General features: G+C 49.1%; 1 protein-coding gene across 1 annotated transcript in view; it reads right to left on the minus strand.

Annotated features, from left to right (window-relative positions):
- LOC125937806 (kelch-like protein 29) overlaps positions 1-15,981 on the minus strand; it is a 253,204-nt gene that overhangs the window by 169,991 nt on the left and 67,232 nt on the right. Inside the window, exon 3 of the mRNA XM_049652729.1 lies at positions 1,856-1,963. Coding sequence (XP_049508686.1) covers positions 1,856-1,963 — 108 coding nt within the window. The remainder of the gene's footprint in view (positions 1-1,855; positions 1,964-15,981) is intronic.

Here is a 15,981-nt window from a genome sequence, read left to right on the forward strand (position 1 = left end):
TGTGATGAGTATCTCCTCAGTCTCTTCTCAGACACTCATCTCCACCTCTGCCCCCTCTAGGAGCTGGGAATGCCACCATCACCAGATCCAAGATGCCACCATCACTAGATCTGTCTAGTTTGGTAACTCCCTGCCTCTTACCCGACAGTCACAGAAGCAAAGCATCCCCTCGGGCCTAGGACGACGAACCAGGACAGCTGTCCGGCCACTCAGCGGTGCCATTAGATGCATGCCAACAGCCCACCAGCTCCCGAGGCCAGAAACCCATCTGCCCCTGCTGGTTGTCCCCACTGGGCTGCTGGGTGGCGGCGGGCTGGATGCCCAGTGGACGCTTCTTCCATCTTGGCAGCTGATCCAGGCCCAGCCTGGAGCCTCCTCCTGCTGCCTGCTGACAACCACGGCTACTGACAACTCAACCCTAGAGCTGCGGTAGCTTCTCTCTAAGCCAGGGCTCTGGGAGAGGAGGGCCATCCCCAGGCCCAACTTTTCTGAGTCCAAAAGGAACATGCACATGGCTGGAAACTTGTCGGTCTGCCGTTCTGGCCCCTGCTGCAGACGGAAGCTGGGTTCAGGCCACAAGCTGGCCCCAGGTAAAGGCCACGGAGGCTCCTGATCAGAGGGCACCAGGCCTGGCACCTAAGAACAAAGCAGTCCTGGGGCTGCTATGGTCTTCTCCTCCCCAGTCCTGGGCCCCATGTGCTATGCAGAGATGGCTTTGGCCCATGGACTTCTAAAGCCTCAAGTGCCACCAGACATGCTAGGCTGGGCCAGCTCAGCCTCACCTGTCCTGAACCCCGGTGCCCCCCGCCAACCCCCTCCAACCTTCATTCCAGGCCCATCCTCCTGTTTCCTGAGCAACAGTAAGTAAGTGGATGTCGGCAGCTGCATTTCCAGGCTCCCCTGCTCCTGCAGGCTCATTCCTGGCCTGCCGGCTGGGTGTTCAAGCAATCCTACAGATTCTTGTCATCAGATATCTGCCCTCACACGCAGGCCACGTTCCCCCCCAACTCTCCTGGTTACCTGGTTTTTATCATCTAGGTTTGAAAATCCTGAGTCAAAATTTGAGGCCAGACCTCCATAAATTTAATCCAAGGAAATAATCAAACCACTATGCAAACATATATGTACAAAAATGTTTGTTGTGTTTTGTAGGAGTGAGATATTAAGAATACACTCTATGCCCCATCATTAGGGCACTGCTTAAGTAAATCGCGTAGATCATTCTATCCAGATGATATGAAGAGTTTTAAAGTGCTATAGATTTGTATTTACTGACATCAGAAATGTACCCTTCCTACTGTGCAGTCAAAAGCAGTACATACAGTGTGATCCCGTTTACGTGTGCATGTGTGGGTGCATGTGTGCGTGCACACTTTACGGTTGTGCAGAGAAGGAAAGCCCAGAAAGAGACACTAAGGTGGTGATTTCTCGGCATTATGAGTGTTAAGTAATTTATATAATTTTAGGTGCTATCTTTTAAAGTATTTTTACAATGAACAGTCTTTTAATGATATTGAATACAATTACTTTAATAACAAGAAAAGGTAAACTACCAAAGAAGCATTATAGTTGAGGAGCTTAAATATGACCCGGCCGCTGGCTGCCCCCGGATCCCACGTCCTGGGGAGCCATAAGAGCTATAGCAATGCTCTTAGGTTGATCCCAGGAGGACTGAGACCCGGGGGCTTTGCTAGGTTCTAATCCTGCATCTATGTAAAAATCTCCCTGACCAAAAGGCTGAGAGGGCCAGCTACATTTCCTCACTTCCCCTAGAACATCAGTGTTCGAGAACATAGCCGGGAGTGCCCAGGTCTGATGCCTTTCCTATCTGCAGGCGAGCTGAGCAGAGACCTACCTTTCGATGTCCGTCTCTGGCAAGGTCAGGATTCGTCCCCAGGATGCAAAAACCTTGATGGCCACCGACACTTAGCACAGCGTGAGCATCACCAGGAGGCCAGACAGTCTAGAAAGAGAAGAAAAAGGGTGGGGGTGGGGTGGGAAAAGATATCATCTTCTGCAAAAAGATCTTTGGAATTTCAGTATCTTAGAGAGTCCCCACCCTAAGTGGAAGCTTGTCTCTGTGTGGAATTTCTAAGTGTGGACCATCTCACACAGGCTGTACCCAAAGGCGGCCGTGGGCACTCCCAGATAAGGGGGGGCCAAGCAGGCAGTGGAGACCCCCAAGGGGCAGAACCTAGATGTCCCTCCCCCATCCCCCCAACACACAAAGCCCTAATCCCCACAGGGGAACCATTAACAGTGGATAAGAGGGAGAATAAGGACATTGCCTTCCATCTGATTCAAACCAAGCAACTCCAGAGATGGGGAAAGATAAGAAATTCAGGTCTTTAATCTAATGCTGGAAAGAGAATAGGACACAAACTCTAGAATTACAAAAACAAATCATTACTTCTTTAGATAATGGGCAAGAAGACCTTGAGGAGGCAAAGGATGGGTTCCCTGGAGAGAATTTTTTTTTTTTTAAATATAGATTTAATACCTGGTAGAAAGAGCCTATCTATTATGGCGAGGCAGGACTATTCCCAGTTCCCTCTTTCAAATGTAATATATGTGAAAGCCATCTTCACGACAAGAAATGGCATCCTCCACTGCAAAAATGCACAACTGTCATTACCTGGGAATCGATATATTTTTCTAAACTGAATATATCATTATCAATTGATTTTCCTGTTTCCTCTTAGCACTCCAGAGTCCCGGATAGCAGGGGAAAGCTTTAATGTGATATGAGGGATTTGGACAGGTAAATAAGTTATTGTAAACTAATTCCACCTTGCGACGAGCTTCTCCCCGACAATGTGACGGGTCTTTCTCAGAGCCTCTTTCAACCCGCACTCTTCCAGCTGCCACTGACAGAGACACACGCGAGCCATATCAAATAGTCATTTTCAAGCCGAAGGTGGCAAAAATATTATTTTTCCCAAGGAGAGAGTGTTCTCTCTACGATTAAGAAATAACCTCTGTGGGGAAGCAAAGTAAGCCAAGGTCACCATTTAATTTTGACACAGAGCCAAAGTCGTGAGTACATTTCCCCTACCAAGCCTACGTGAAGTGCTCAGATAAATCAATCGCCTTGGCCACAAAATATTGACAGTACTGGTGATAATAAACGATTGATGTATTTCTGGGAAAGATCCCTGGAGGTATGTGCTGGTGAAGAGAGAGGTCTGGGAGACAGTGGTCAGATCGTTTTAGATCCATGAGAATCTTACTCATTCACTCATTGCTTCATTCCTTCATTCCATAAATATTTATTGAGGGCCTGCTGTGTGTCTGGCAATGGTGTAGGCACCGGGGATACATAAGTGAACAAAAACAGAAAGAAAAAAAATTCCTGCCCTCATGGAGTTCATCTTCTAGTGAGTGGAAACACAGAATAAACATTAGGCTTAAGAAATTGCATAGTGCATTAAAAGGTAGGCAGTGCTATATATTAGAGAAGCAGAGCAGAACATGAGTGTTGGGGGGCTGGGGTGCAGTTTAAAGAGGGGGTCAGGGTAAGACTTCTGAGATAGGGCATTTGAGCTCACGTGAAGGGGATAAGGGAGTGGGCCATGCAGGAATGTGGAGTTGTGTGTTCCTGCAGAGAGAAGAGCCAGTGCAAATGTCCTGGGGCGGGGGCAGGGGGGGCATGCCTGTTGTGTTCCTGGGCCAGCAAGGAACCCACTGTGGGTGGGCAGGGAGAGTCTGGTAGGACATTCAGCTAGAGAAGTGAGTATCTAGATCATGCAGGGCCTTGTAGACCACTGTAAAGGCTACTAACTAACTGAGAGCCCAAAGTCCTGGCCACCCAGCTGTGGAAGGAGCTCTCATTCTCTTGAGACAGACCTCCCAGGACTGTCAGCTTAATCTGCTTCCCTTCCTTCCAAACCAGATGGCTCAGCTCTCCAGGGTGTGCCAGATGAACAGGGCACAGGCCAGGCAGGGGTTCAGAGGGGCAGTGGAGGGAGGTGAGCCACTAGGGCTGCCTAGCTTGTTCTGATGACAATGGCCTGGTCTTCCCTCCTCTGTGGCCCCCAGAGGCCACTTCTGGAGGAGATGATTGAAGCGAAGCTTCCCCCCCTCCCACCCCCCCAATAAACTGTGCATGAGGCTGAGTTCTTTGGGACTTTTCCCTAACATGCTCATGGAGAGATCCTAACATGAGCTGCCGTGGTAGATTGTTACAGGCTGTGCTGGCCATCTTGCCCAGGTCTGCTTTCCATCCTGTCTGTCCCCATGGGGCTCACCTGATCTGCACGGAGGGCATCACTGGAGCTCTGAGACCCCATGACTCCCTGTTGGGTACAGCTAATGCAGATGCCAGCAGGAGACTAGGGACCCGTGGGGGGTTGGGTGTTCATTCCCTTACTTGCCTTCCTCCTTGCAGTGGCTTGACGGGCTGGCTGTGACCCTTCAGTGCGGGTAGCGGGTCTGGATGGCATGCTGCGGGCCCCACAGAGCGTTCTCTTTGCGCTCCAGTCACAGTGGCGTCTACATCTTTATGAACAGCCCTGTCATTCAACTCTCTTTAAGCCACTCATTTCAACATGCCCATTTCCTGTTAAGACCCTTATAAGGATCCGCTCTCAGAGGCAGTCGAAAGCAGGACTTTGGAATCAGGCATCCGAAGCGAAATCCTAACGCTGCCCCCTTAGTTTTGTGACACTGGCTAAGGTAATTTCTATGAACCTTCATTTCTCACTCTTAGAACTAGAGAAACTGATGCGTAATTAGCAGTGGCAGCCGCAGGATCACTGTCCCAGTGCTTTCCCCGCCTGCCCCACCGCCCAGGGCAAGCAGCTGCTCCTGGCTGCCATCTTTGCCTGCCCCAACCCAGAAACTCCTCCCTCGAGGGGTTTCTGGCTGTTCTCTGCTCATATTTGGCATTAGTTGATGTCTCAGTGATTTCACTGATTTCTTCTTCCTGCTCTACTTTCACCCAACCTCTATTCCTTGCAGTCAAATCCCAGGTATCCAGAGAACAGACATTATCTTAATATTTGAATCTCCGACCCACAGCGACCCTCCATTTATCATCTTTTCTTTCTAGGGGGCCTACAAGCTATAGTCATGCACCTAAGCACATCCTACTCTAATGAGATGCATGACAGTCCCAAGTGCTTTTAAAATGAATTACTAGAAACTGATTTCTAGTAATCATTTTGTTCCCATGTTAACATTGGGAAACGTTAAATTTCCAAAGAAAGTGGCCTGGGGAAATGAATTTCAAGAATGAACCCAGGGAGCATCGGGGAGACAGGTAAGGTTTTCCATCGCCAGGGGGGCTCAAGGCAGTATCTCGGGGCTTGACCTTGACACCTGTGGGTAAACTGACCCTTTCTCTTTCACTAATTTCATCATCAAAGGGCAGCTTCCAGGCTTTAGGAAAAAAAAAAATTAAAAAGCCATGGGACAGGGATGTTTTACTTTGGTTTTAAAAATACAGTGGGTGGTAAGTCAATGCCTGTGAAAGGGGTCCGAATGTCCCCACCTTGTCAAGGCACTTAAGAGATGCTAATTGAGTTTGATGGGGCCGAAGGGCCAATATGAAAGTTTGACCCTCCGATGGGGTCTTTGGGTTGAATAACTGCCTATGTGATGCGGGATCTCCAAATTTCAACCCAAAGAAAATTCTGAGACCATTCTAAGTTTATAACTAAAGATGGTTCCTGACATGAACCAAATTGATAGCCAAGAGAATTACAAACAAGGTCCCCAGGATTTTTTATTTCCCTATAAAACGTACCAATTTTTTGGTGAGAAACTGCCCTTAAGAGAGGAGAAACCAATTAGGGAGTCTCCTATTTGATTCAGGATCATAGACTAGCCCTGCCTGGGTCTTGACCAGGCTACCCAATTATTACTCGGGCGTCTGGGCAGCTCACCACCCCTCAGCCAACCGGGAAGCAAGGATTTTTTTCTTCCTTGGAAGGAAAAAGCAAAGGAACCAGAGGCTGCAAACTGTAGAAGAAAACCAGCGCCCACGTCCACCTTCCTGCCGGCCCAGGCTCAGGACCCGATGGCGCCCCTAGTACCACGCCACATGCCTGCTCTGAATGCATCCTGCAAGGGGACACTCATTCACATTCTCCTTCTTTTAAGAAGAAAGAGAAAACCACCCATCCATTAATAATATCAACCATGGGTTCACCAAAGCCTGCAGGCATCTCGCCAACCCCAAAATAAACACTCGCAAAAGGTTTATCCATCAGGTTGGTGACAGTTCATGGGCTGAGGGGTCCGGAAGGCACTGCTTTTAAAGGAGAGAACGGAAACACAAAGGTGGAGTGCCTTTCGAAAACCCACCCAACACAATGCAGAGGTTTCCTCTTTCCATTAAGGAGCCAGAATTGGCCACTGATGAGATCCATTACTTATTCTCAATGCTAGGGATGTGCTGCCTGGCCAGCTTTCATGTGGACGTGAGTTCTTCAAAGAAAGGTAGGATCTTCAGAGGCCATGATTCCTGCCTGAGACGTGATAATGAAATTTTCACAATGCTTGGCATTGACAAAGCCTCACTCATTCACATTTTCTGATTCACCTTTCCTCGAAAGCTTATGAGTTGGATACTATTTTTATTCCTACTTGAGAGATGGGGAAACTGAGGCTTGTGGAAAAGAAGAACTATCCAAAGTTACACGGCAAATACATAAGGTGGGGGGGGGGCAGAATTGGAACTCTATGTGCTTCAGCTGCCTTGTCCCTGCAGCCCCAAACGATGATGAGATTAGAGCTGTCTTGTGCACATTCCGCAGTCACCACCCCTGGGCTGAATAAAAGTACAGGTGTCAGCAGATGGCCTCATTCCACTCTTGGTCCTGGTGAGCCCAGAACAACCCTAGGACCCAACTGGTTGCTGCCCCCCACCACCCGCCCACTTCTCGGCAGCCCCCAGATGCCCTGGTGGCGGTCCAGTTCCCAAGTGACCCCCTCCCACGACAGAGAAGCCACAGACTGTGCTCCACGTCTGCCACAAAACCTCTGTCAGCACTGAAGCAGCTCATTCTCCATTACTATTAACTCAGTGTTTCTCAACTTTTTTTTTTTTATCATCACTGCCCCCACCAAGAGAAAAATTCAATTCAATTCCATTTTAATGCTTTCTAACAAGTGACATTCAATTCTAAGGGTAAGATTTTGACGGGTAGGGTGGAGCTTCAGAGGAGAAGCCATTACAGCGTCTCAGGGTCTTTGTGCCTCCTTCACTCCGGGAATCGACTAACACCCCCTCCCCCCTTGAATGCATTCACTGACTTTCTCCAAACCCTATACTTCTGGACCCTTATCTCAGGGCCCAGCACAGCCACCTCCTCTGTCTTAAAACCCCACGTCGTCCCTCTCTCTCTTGCCCCCCGCCCCCAGCATTGTGGTTAATCGTGCACAGTCACCTGTCCTCTATAATCTCCACTACCGCTGCCGGGGCCAGGCCTCCCCAGCTCTCACCAGGCCCCCGAGTAGCCCGGCCGCCGCCACAGGGATTGTGCTCAACCCCAGAATAGTCACGGCATTCCTGCCCCAAATCCCTCCATGGCAGGGGCCCCGGGGAGCCCAGGCAAGTCCAGACTCTTTCCATGCCCTGTGTTGTCCAGCCTCCACTGCCTGGGCCACCTGCCCTCCAGACACCCCCAGCTCTCCTTCTGTGACCAGACACACACCTGCTCCCCTGCCCGGACCTCCTTCCACCTGCCTTCACCCCTTCTCCTACTGAAAACTTGTCTTGGAAGTATAGACACTCTTAAGGAAAACTGCTGCAGAATATCAAGATAAGTGCACGTGTGTTACCCAAACAGGCTTCCTGATGGCCCATCTCCAGGTCCCTTTTGGCTGGTTTGGGCAAGGAGAATGGGCAGAGAAGGAAAATGGGGTGCCCACATGATCAGATCCTGAATTATGCCACGACAGTGCTCTGCCAGACACCAGGACTGAAACAGTACAGAAAAAAAGTTCAAATCAACCCCATCCCCTGCAAACCTGCCCCCCATTTTCTCATGGCACAGCACACCCCTCAGCAACGATATTAACTAAGACACCCCTAACTCGGCCCAACACTTGGGGCCAGCACATGTAGCCTCCTCAACCCCCAGTTACCACAGATTGGCTCATCACCGGAACTGGGACTGGCATGGCCTTTGCATTTTTTTTTTAAATGTTTTTATTTATTTTTTGAGAGAGAGAGAGAGAGAGACAGAGCACGTGTAAGCAGTGGAAGGGCAGAGAGAGAGGGAGACACAGAATCCACAGCAGGCTCCAGGCTCTGAGCTGTCAACACAGAGCCCGACGTGAGGTTCGAGCTCACGAGCTGCGAGATCATGACCTGAGCCGAAGTCGGGTGCTTAATCGACTGAGCCACCCAGGCCTTTGCGTTTTCTGAAGACCACAAGATGAGGAGAGAAGTGGCTTATGCCAGTGGACCCAACAGCCTGACTCGCCTGCGGTGCCGTTTAAGGTGTCGGCACAGTGTGTAGCACCTGGCACGTAGTACATGCTCAGTAAGGCTCTGTCGAAGGAAGCAAAATGCCTACCAGACTCCACTCATTTTCTACAATTTTGCTTCACACATCTGGAAGTTCACACCACAGTTTCATGACTGGAATACAAACCAGCTTAAAAAAAAAAATTCAGACACGGCTTCCAGATTTCGCTCTTATAAACAGGCCTGCATCCTCCCTTTAAATTGCAATAATTCCTTTCCAGATGTTGCTTCTCCTTCAGACCCATAAATTTAAGCTTTTCATGATGACGCTTCACATTCGCCTGTGCTGCTGGCTCTGTGGAGTGCTTCCGCATCTTCTCTCCTTCATTAGATGGCCACACGGACCCCGGGAGAGCAGGACAGGCACCGGCGTCGCTAATTCACGGACAGGGAGGCCGGCTGCCGAGAATGCCAAGCTGGACTGCAGAGCGAATGGGCTTCCCTCGCCTTCCTGGTGCTGAGAGACAGGCAGTACACTCTCCCAGCACCTTCCAGGTCTCCCTGTGGGTTGGGCCATCTATGGAGGCTCACCTCCACCACGTTGGCCTCAGCGTTGCCACCCACCTCAAACTCTGACTCAAATGTGAACAGGTCTTTCCCGTTGGTTCTGACATTCCTGCAAGGCTATCATATTGCAATAAGGCCTGTCTAGAGTCTTGGAGTAAAACACAACAGTAGGCCAGTTGGTGGGTGACGGCAGTCATCAGAGAAGCAGTATGTGCCCAGACAAGTTGGTTCCCCAGCTGTCCCCATGAGGCTCTGCAGGCCCTGGTCAGGTGGTCCCCGCTCCATGAGGTGACCCCCATCTTGGCATCATCCACAGTGGAACTCACTCTCAGGCACGAGCCTACCTCCAGGCTGCACCTCCAGGCAGAGCCCGAGAAAGTAGGGTTTCTCTCTTTCTTTCCACCTCCCCTGTTCCAGTTTCTTGTCTGAGGCCTGTCTCCTTCCTAGTGACAGGGAGGCTGTTTGTTTTAGTTCTTCAGGGTGGCCTTTGACCTGCACCCTTGGCCCTCAAGTAGCCAACCGCATCAGAAGACACCTGAACCCTCCTCTATGTGGGCCACCGCGTCCATGTTGGGGGGCAGGAGTCACCAAACACCATTATCACCGGTTCTGGCGTCTGCTTACTGCCAGGGTCGGGAATGATAGTCTGGTCGACACCCGCTAGTGCACAGGGTCCTACAGCATCCCCTGCCCCCCTGACACCCCTGCCCACAGTTTTAGAAAGAAGTGATGGGGAAAAGTGACTTCACACAGTAACAGGCTGGGTTCTTAGGCTCGGTGGGTTTCTGGTCTGCTCAGGGAGATGCAGAGAGATCTGATAACCCCTTCTCCCGAGTCTGGATCCCTACGGCCTGCGTGGCATGGGCAGAGCTTCCTTTCTGGATTTCCATCCTAGTCCCTGCTGGACCGGTTCAGGGTCTGGCTCAGCCTGTGTAGAGGTCAAAGGCACTTAGCATAGCCCATGGCACATATAACGGGTGGCTGCGACCATTATTATCTCCATGTCTGCTAACTGAAGCACAGAAGAGATGTCCCTAAAATACCTATGGTGCCATGATGGGGGAGGGCTGGGAACCACACAAGGTGGTGCTTTCTCTCCTGGCACCTCTCCACAGAAGTGAGCACACAGGGGCAGACACATGGGCAGGGATCTTCCTGGAAGGCAGTCGAAGCAGTGGGCTCACCATGCATACAGGAGCCCTGGGTCAATCTGACACTGCTCAGCTGTCACTCCCTGCCCCCTCCAGCTATGCCCCTGAATTTCCTGAGAGGGCAGCTTCAGCCTTTACTGTCCCCCGCCCAGACAGCAGCCCCCCCCCCCCGCCCCCGGCAATAGGTAAACCAAACGGCAGGCCTGTGGGAAGCTGCTGCTACTGCTCCGATTCTCTCATTCCACCTCTTCTGAACCCCAGCCTATAGGGCCAGCGTCTGGAAACCACTGTTTCCTCACCCAGTAAAAAGCTGTTTTATTTGAGTAGATCTGAGGCTGTTTCTATACTCTCAGAGAAAAAAAAAATTGTGAAAGAAAAGCCTTTGGAGATTACAGTACTTTTTACCCAGATATGATGAGTTATCCATTTAAAAATAAACCACAGACAGGCATGTTTCTCCGTACCCAGGCAGAAAGCAGTCATTACCAGGAATTTCTCTAAGTTCTCTGCTTTTCTTGGCCAATATAGAAACAGCCTAGGAACTGAAAATAGAATTAGGAGCTAATTCTGTTTTCCTGATCTCTACCAACGTGTGCAGGCAAGTGGCTTGATCGCACCATGGCTTCACGTTCCATCTGAAAAAATAAAAAAATAAAACATGGAACCATTGCTCACCGAGCTCACGGCGCTTCTGCAATCTAAACCAGCAACCCAGGAGCCAGGCCAGAGCCCAGAGCAGTCAATACAAATGAACGAATCCCTGAGCTGCAGCCTGGCACGCCTCGATGTCCGGATAGAGGCAAGAAAGCAAAGGCCAGAGCGGGTGAGTGACTAACTCAAGGTCACACAGCTGAGGAGCAGGAGAAGCTGGGCGGCAAGGTTCACCCGCTGATCTCCTTCTCCCCATCATCTCTCTGCGGCTTCACCGGACCTGAAGTTTCCAGGAAAGTCCCCTAGAAAGGTTAAACAACTTATCAAACCCTGTCTTCCTTCCTGAAGAAAGCTCCCCTGTCTTCCTCTCTCCTCTCCAGCGAGCAGTAAATCAGATATTCCTTGCTGCATTACTTTTCAAGCTCGATGTTTCTAAATCCAAAGACATCTATAAATAATACATACTCATTTATATGTACATTTAAAAGATTTAAAAAAAAAAGCCATAACAAAGATACCTGTAGATTCTTCTGAATACTAATGGCCTACTTAAAACACAGTGGGAGCAAATGGCTGAGGAACACAGGTAACCACACATGCGAACTTCCCTCCACTCTATCTCGGGCTGCACCCGGGAGCCGGGGAGCCTCCGTTCTGAGCACTCCATTCACTGCTTCTCCCCCACGGTCACATTGAGCCATCTGCTTCTTCTTTTATATGTGGGACTGTGTATTTTTTCCCTCTTCAGTTTTATATGAAACATTTAGCAATGAAGTAGCAAATAAAAATACTACATATCATCTAGAATTCATATAAAATTGTAGTTGGCTTGAACGCATCTAAAGGTTGATAAAAAGAAACACATAGATGCTTCTTAAAGGCTTATTTATATTTTATTACACATTACACACATCACACTCCATTGAGAAAATTTAGAAGTTGATGTGGTTCGCTCTGTCACAAGCTGGCATGGCGATGATTACTGCGTCTAGAGAACATTCCTCCTTTGGAACACAATGCGTTCGCCTTGCCGGTACCCCAGCAGACGAAAATGGCGCAAATAATCCATCAGCACTCACTTAGTCACTGGGAGGGTTTCTATACTGTTCCCCCCCCACCCCCCCAGAGTGTGCACTCTTGGCTCCGTCTGGCCACCCCATCCTCTACCTGCTGACCCTCACTCCAAAGCCAGGATGTGGCTGGAGCACCATCACCTCCCAGACAGACGTCCAGGTCAGCTAGAAGCTGGCTAGAGCTGCCACCTACCCTGTCACACACCCCCGTGCAGACATACAGGATGTCACAAGGCTGTGGATGCTACGGGCTAAGCTAACCAGCCTCCTAGGACTGAAGGTGGTCAGAGGAGGGAGGGCTCCCAGCTGCAGGAAGGCTCCCTGCCAGGGCTTACTCTAAGGTTCGGAAAGATGAGAGAACCTGCAGGGGCAGAAAAGCTGGCATCTGGTGTGGTTTCCCTTCCAAAGCCGATCCTACAACACAGATTTGGATACAATTGTCTTCGGGGTGGGTGGGCGGGGGAGTGTTGATCCAAGGACGAGGGAGCAGGGATGTCAGGCAGAACAGAAGAAAAGCCAACCAAGGATACGTTAGTGAGTGAGATACTGGTGTGGGCAACTGGGGCTTAATCCTGCCCGGACCATTTTAGTGAGCGTGTAGGACGTATCTTAGAGACGTCTCACCAAGAGGTAAGGAGCGAAGCCAGGTATTTATTCATCACGTCCCACCTCTCACTGGTTGGCGGGTGCTTTGTGGATATCGATTCCCCCCCACACCTCCAGCCTGCCCTCACAAAGAGAGAGGCAGGAGATGGAAACTGTCAGCAGGTGGGCCCCAGGGACAGGGCAGGACACTGACAGCCTCTGATACTGCAGGTTAAGGGAGGGCTCTCTTTTGCACCTGAATACTGGCAGGGACTGCAGCCACAGCACCCGTTCGGGTGCCTTGGTCTCTGGGACCCCGCTCTTCTGCCTAACAGGAAGACACGTGTCACTTGCCACAGCAGGAGACCTTGAGTTTGCTCATCCCCACAGCACATGCCATGTCAAATGCGTTTGTAGTAGGATCATCTGCTATCTGTCGGCCGTGCAGCAACCGTGTATGAAAAATAACATCGAGGAGCAAATTAAGTGATCTGTCTGCAAGCAGCCTGTTTTGATGGGGAAGGGCTACTGACAACAAATCTATGACAATTAATCTATGACAATTACACATAGATTATCTAAGAGACATACATAGGTGTTCAGAAGGAGAACCCCGATTATGGGCATTTTATTATTTATTTATTTATTTCAATGTTTATTTATTTTTGAGAGAGGGAGAGAGAGCAGGAGGGGAACAGAGAGAGAAAGAGACACAGAATCCAAAGCAGGCTCCAGGCTCTGAACTGTCAGCACAGGGCCTGATGCGGGGCTGGAACTCACAAGCCGTGAGATCATGACCTGAGCCGAAATCAGACGTTTAACCGACTGAGCCATCCACGCACCCCTTGGTTATGGGCATTTTAAATATGACCTGGATTAAATCATCTTGTCTCCCTTGAAGGGAGTAGTAATAATTAAGAGAAGAACTGGGAGAAATCAATTATACCCATCACCTTCCCAACCAAAAAAAAAAAAAAAAAAGTTAAGAATTTTCACTTTTCAAGATGATGATGCCTTTTAACACATTGAGACTTTTGGATGCTGCCAAGAACCACTACAAAAAGGGTTATAGGCCAGAAGGACCCAGAGAAGCCCCTGGGTGCCCTGAAAATGGGATGGGAAAGCTGGGAGGTCGGGCATGCCTCTCCCTGGGGAGCAGAGCCCAGATAAGGATTCGAGGCAAGTGGTTCACTTGGGGGAGTGATTTCAAGAAAGCTCAGATGGGCGAGTGGGAACAGGTAAGGGAAGGAAGTCAACGCAGATTGCCCTAAGTGAGCAGGTCACCGCTGGGGGAACCAAGGCCAGTCTCCCCGGGGACCTCTGGGGGACACAGAGGGGCAAGTCTCAGGGGCATCCCACTTGGGGTGTGAGCAGCTGGGGTGTTTTCCACCAAGTCCCCTTTTTCCTCGGCTGAAAGCTGCTGCCAGAGGACTAACCTCCTGGCATTTCAGATCTGCCCTAAGTGGCCACCAGAGGCTCTGGGGGCGCAGGGCTGGGGAGGATCCTGGGAACATGAACTTCCAACATGTGCACACACACTGTGTTGGGAACTCATAACCTCTGATTACTTGGATGGAATTCAATTTGCCACTTTCAAAAACCTAACAAAAACAGACTACCCCCCACTCCCATGTAATCACTGAATAATATTATAATCATTTTGCGTGGAAATTGCATTATTTCCCTGATGGAAGCAAAGGCTTTGCACCTCTCAGGGCTTCACCCGCTACATTACCTTTCAAAGTATGAAGTAGCAGGTTCCAATTATCTGAAAAAAAATTTAAAACAGTAACAGCACAATACATAGTGCGATGCTGACGGAGAGAATACACATTTTCCAGGACGGGCACCTTGATTGGTGGCTGTAACTGTTAAACACGTTTCAGGTAATATAGTGATAATGGACATTAATAGAAGCAATAGTGCTGAAGTGCTAGAATATAATCATTTCTGATTATATTACTATTTCCTTTTGTGGAGCACAGTGCATATTTCCGAACGACTCTGGGCTCATTAAAACGACAGAAAAGCCCAGCGGCAGGTTGGCAGAAAGGTGGCCAGAGGGGACTTGCAGCTCCTGGTGCTTGGAAAAATGGGGCAAGATGGTGGCCGGAGCTCCTGGTGGGCCCAGCAATCCCGGGACCCACCTCGTGATCCTGCTCCAACCAAGACCTCTGCCTGCCTTTGCAGACACAGGCTGCTGACCAGCCAGTAAAGAATGCTCATATGCGCAAGGCAGCAAGCCGATGGGCTTTAAAGGAGAACTTGGTAAACGAAAAAAATTTTGTTTACACCCAAACACGTGACCGTCTCTCCTTTCATCTCTCATTAGCCCTCAGAAAAAGGGTGTTGCCTTATCTTCAAGGTACCCAATATATCGATGGGTACATTCTCTAACAAGTAAAGGACTTGTCTTAACAGTGCCCTCTCTCGCCTAATTTAGCAAAAACAGATGCGGTAATTATTCTTGAGATTATGGCTTCATAATTTTAGCGTTCGGATGTTGTAAATAAGCCTTAAAGACCACTTTCTGAAAAAAATTTTTTTAATATCTTTGAGAGAGAGAGAGAGAGAGAGAGAGCGTGAGCAGGGGAGGGGCAAAGAGAGAGGGAGACACAGAATCCAAAGCAGGTTCCAGGCTCTGAGCTGTCAGCACAGAGCTGGATGTGGGGCTTGAAATCACAAACCGTGAGATCATGACCTGAGCCGAAGTCAGATGCTTAACTGACTGACCCACCCGGGTGCCCCTTAAAGGTCACTTTAAAAAGACACCCCCCCAAAAAATAAATAAATAAAAAAATAAATAAAAATAAAAAGACACCCGACAATGGCTAACTGCTACAAGAGATGATGAACATTCATCTGTAAGGCAAATGGAAACAGCAACAGCCAACACAGCTTATAGGAATTGGGACCTGTGGCTTGGGGCAGAATTTAAAAGAAAGGTGTAATCCCCTAATGTGGCTTCTCTTGAAAACTTGGATGGAAGTAAGAATCGTGAGCTCTGGAAACTGTCAGAGGACTCAGAAAAAGCAGCTTTAGTGATAAAAATTCCGCCGGGAACAAAACACTCACTGGGGTCGAAACTGCACGTGGGTGACAGGTTGGAATGAGGATGTGTGAAATTTGTCAGTGGAAAAGGTAATACTTTAAAGTTAGCATGTCATATATTTTGTTATTTTAAAGATGTGTAACTAAAGCAATTGATTAAATATTTTAAGTAAATAGTAAGTTATCTATATGCTACAACAATATCCTTTATGTCTGTGTATAATAGGTCTATACACTAGAGATGTCTGCATCTAAATTCCAAAAAATTCATATATTCAGGCTGGCTAAAAAAACTTTTTTTAGGAGACCTTTTCTTTGGGAACGTGGGGAATACCTTATACTTGGGTGTAAAGTTAGTTTTCTTAGCATGGTAGAGGGGTGGCCACCATCCCGGCAAAGGCCTAATTTAACCTACAGATCAAAGCCACTGGGGACACGAACTTTTGTTCAACAATCCCTTCATTGAATGGGTGGGAGAACCGAAGCC

Source organism: Panthera uncia (genome assembly GCF_023721935.1).
Source record: "Panthera uncia isolate 11264 chromosome A3 unlocalized genomic scaffold, Puncia_PCG_1.0 HiC_scaffold_12, whole genome shotgun sequence".
NCBI classification, from domain to species: Eukaryota; Metazoa; Chordata; class Mammalia; order Carnivora; family Felidae; genus Panthera; species Panthera uncia.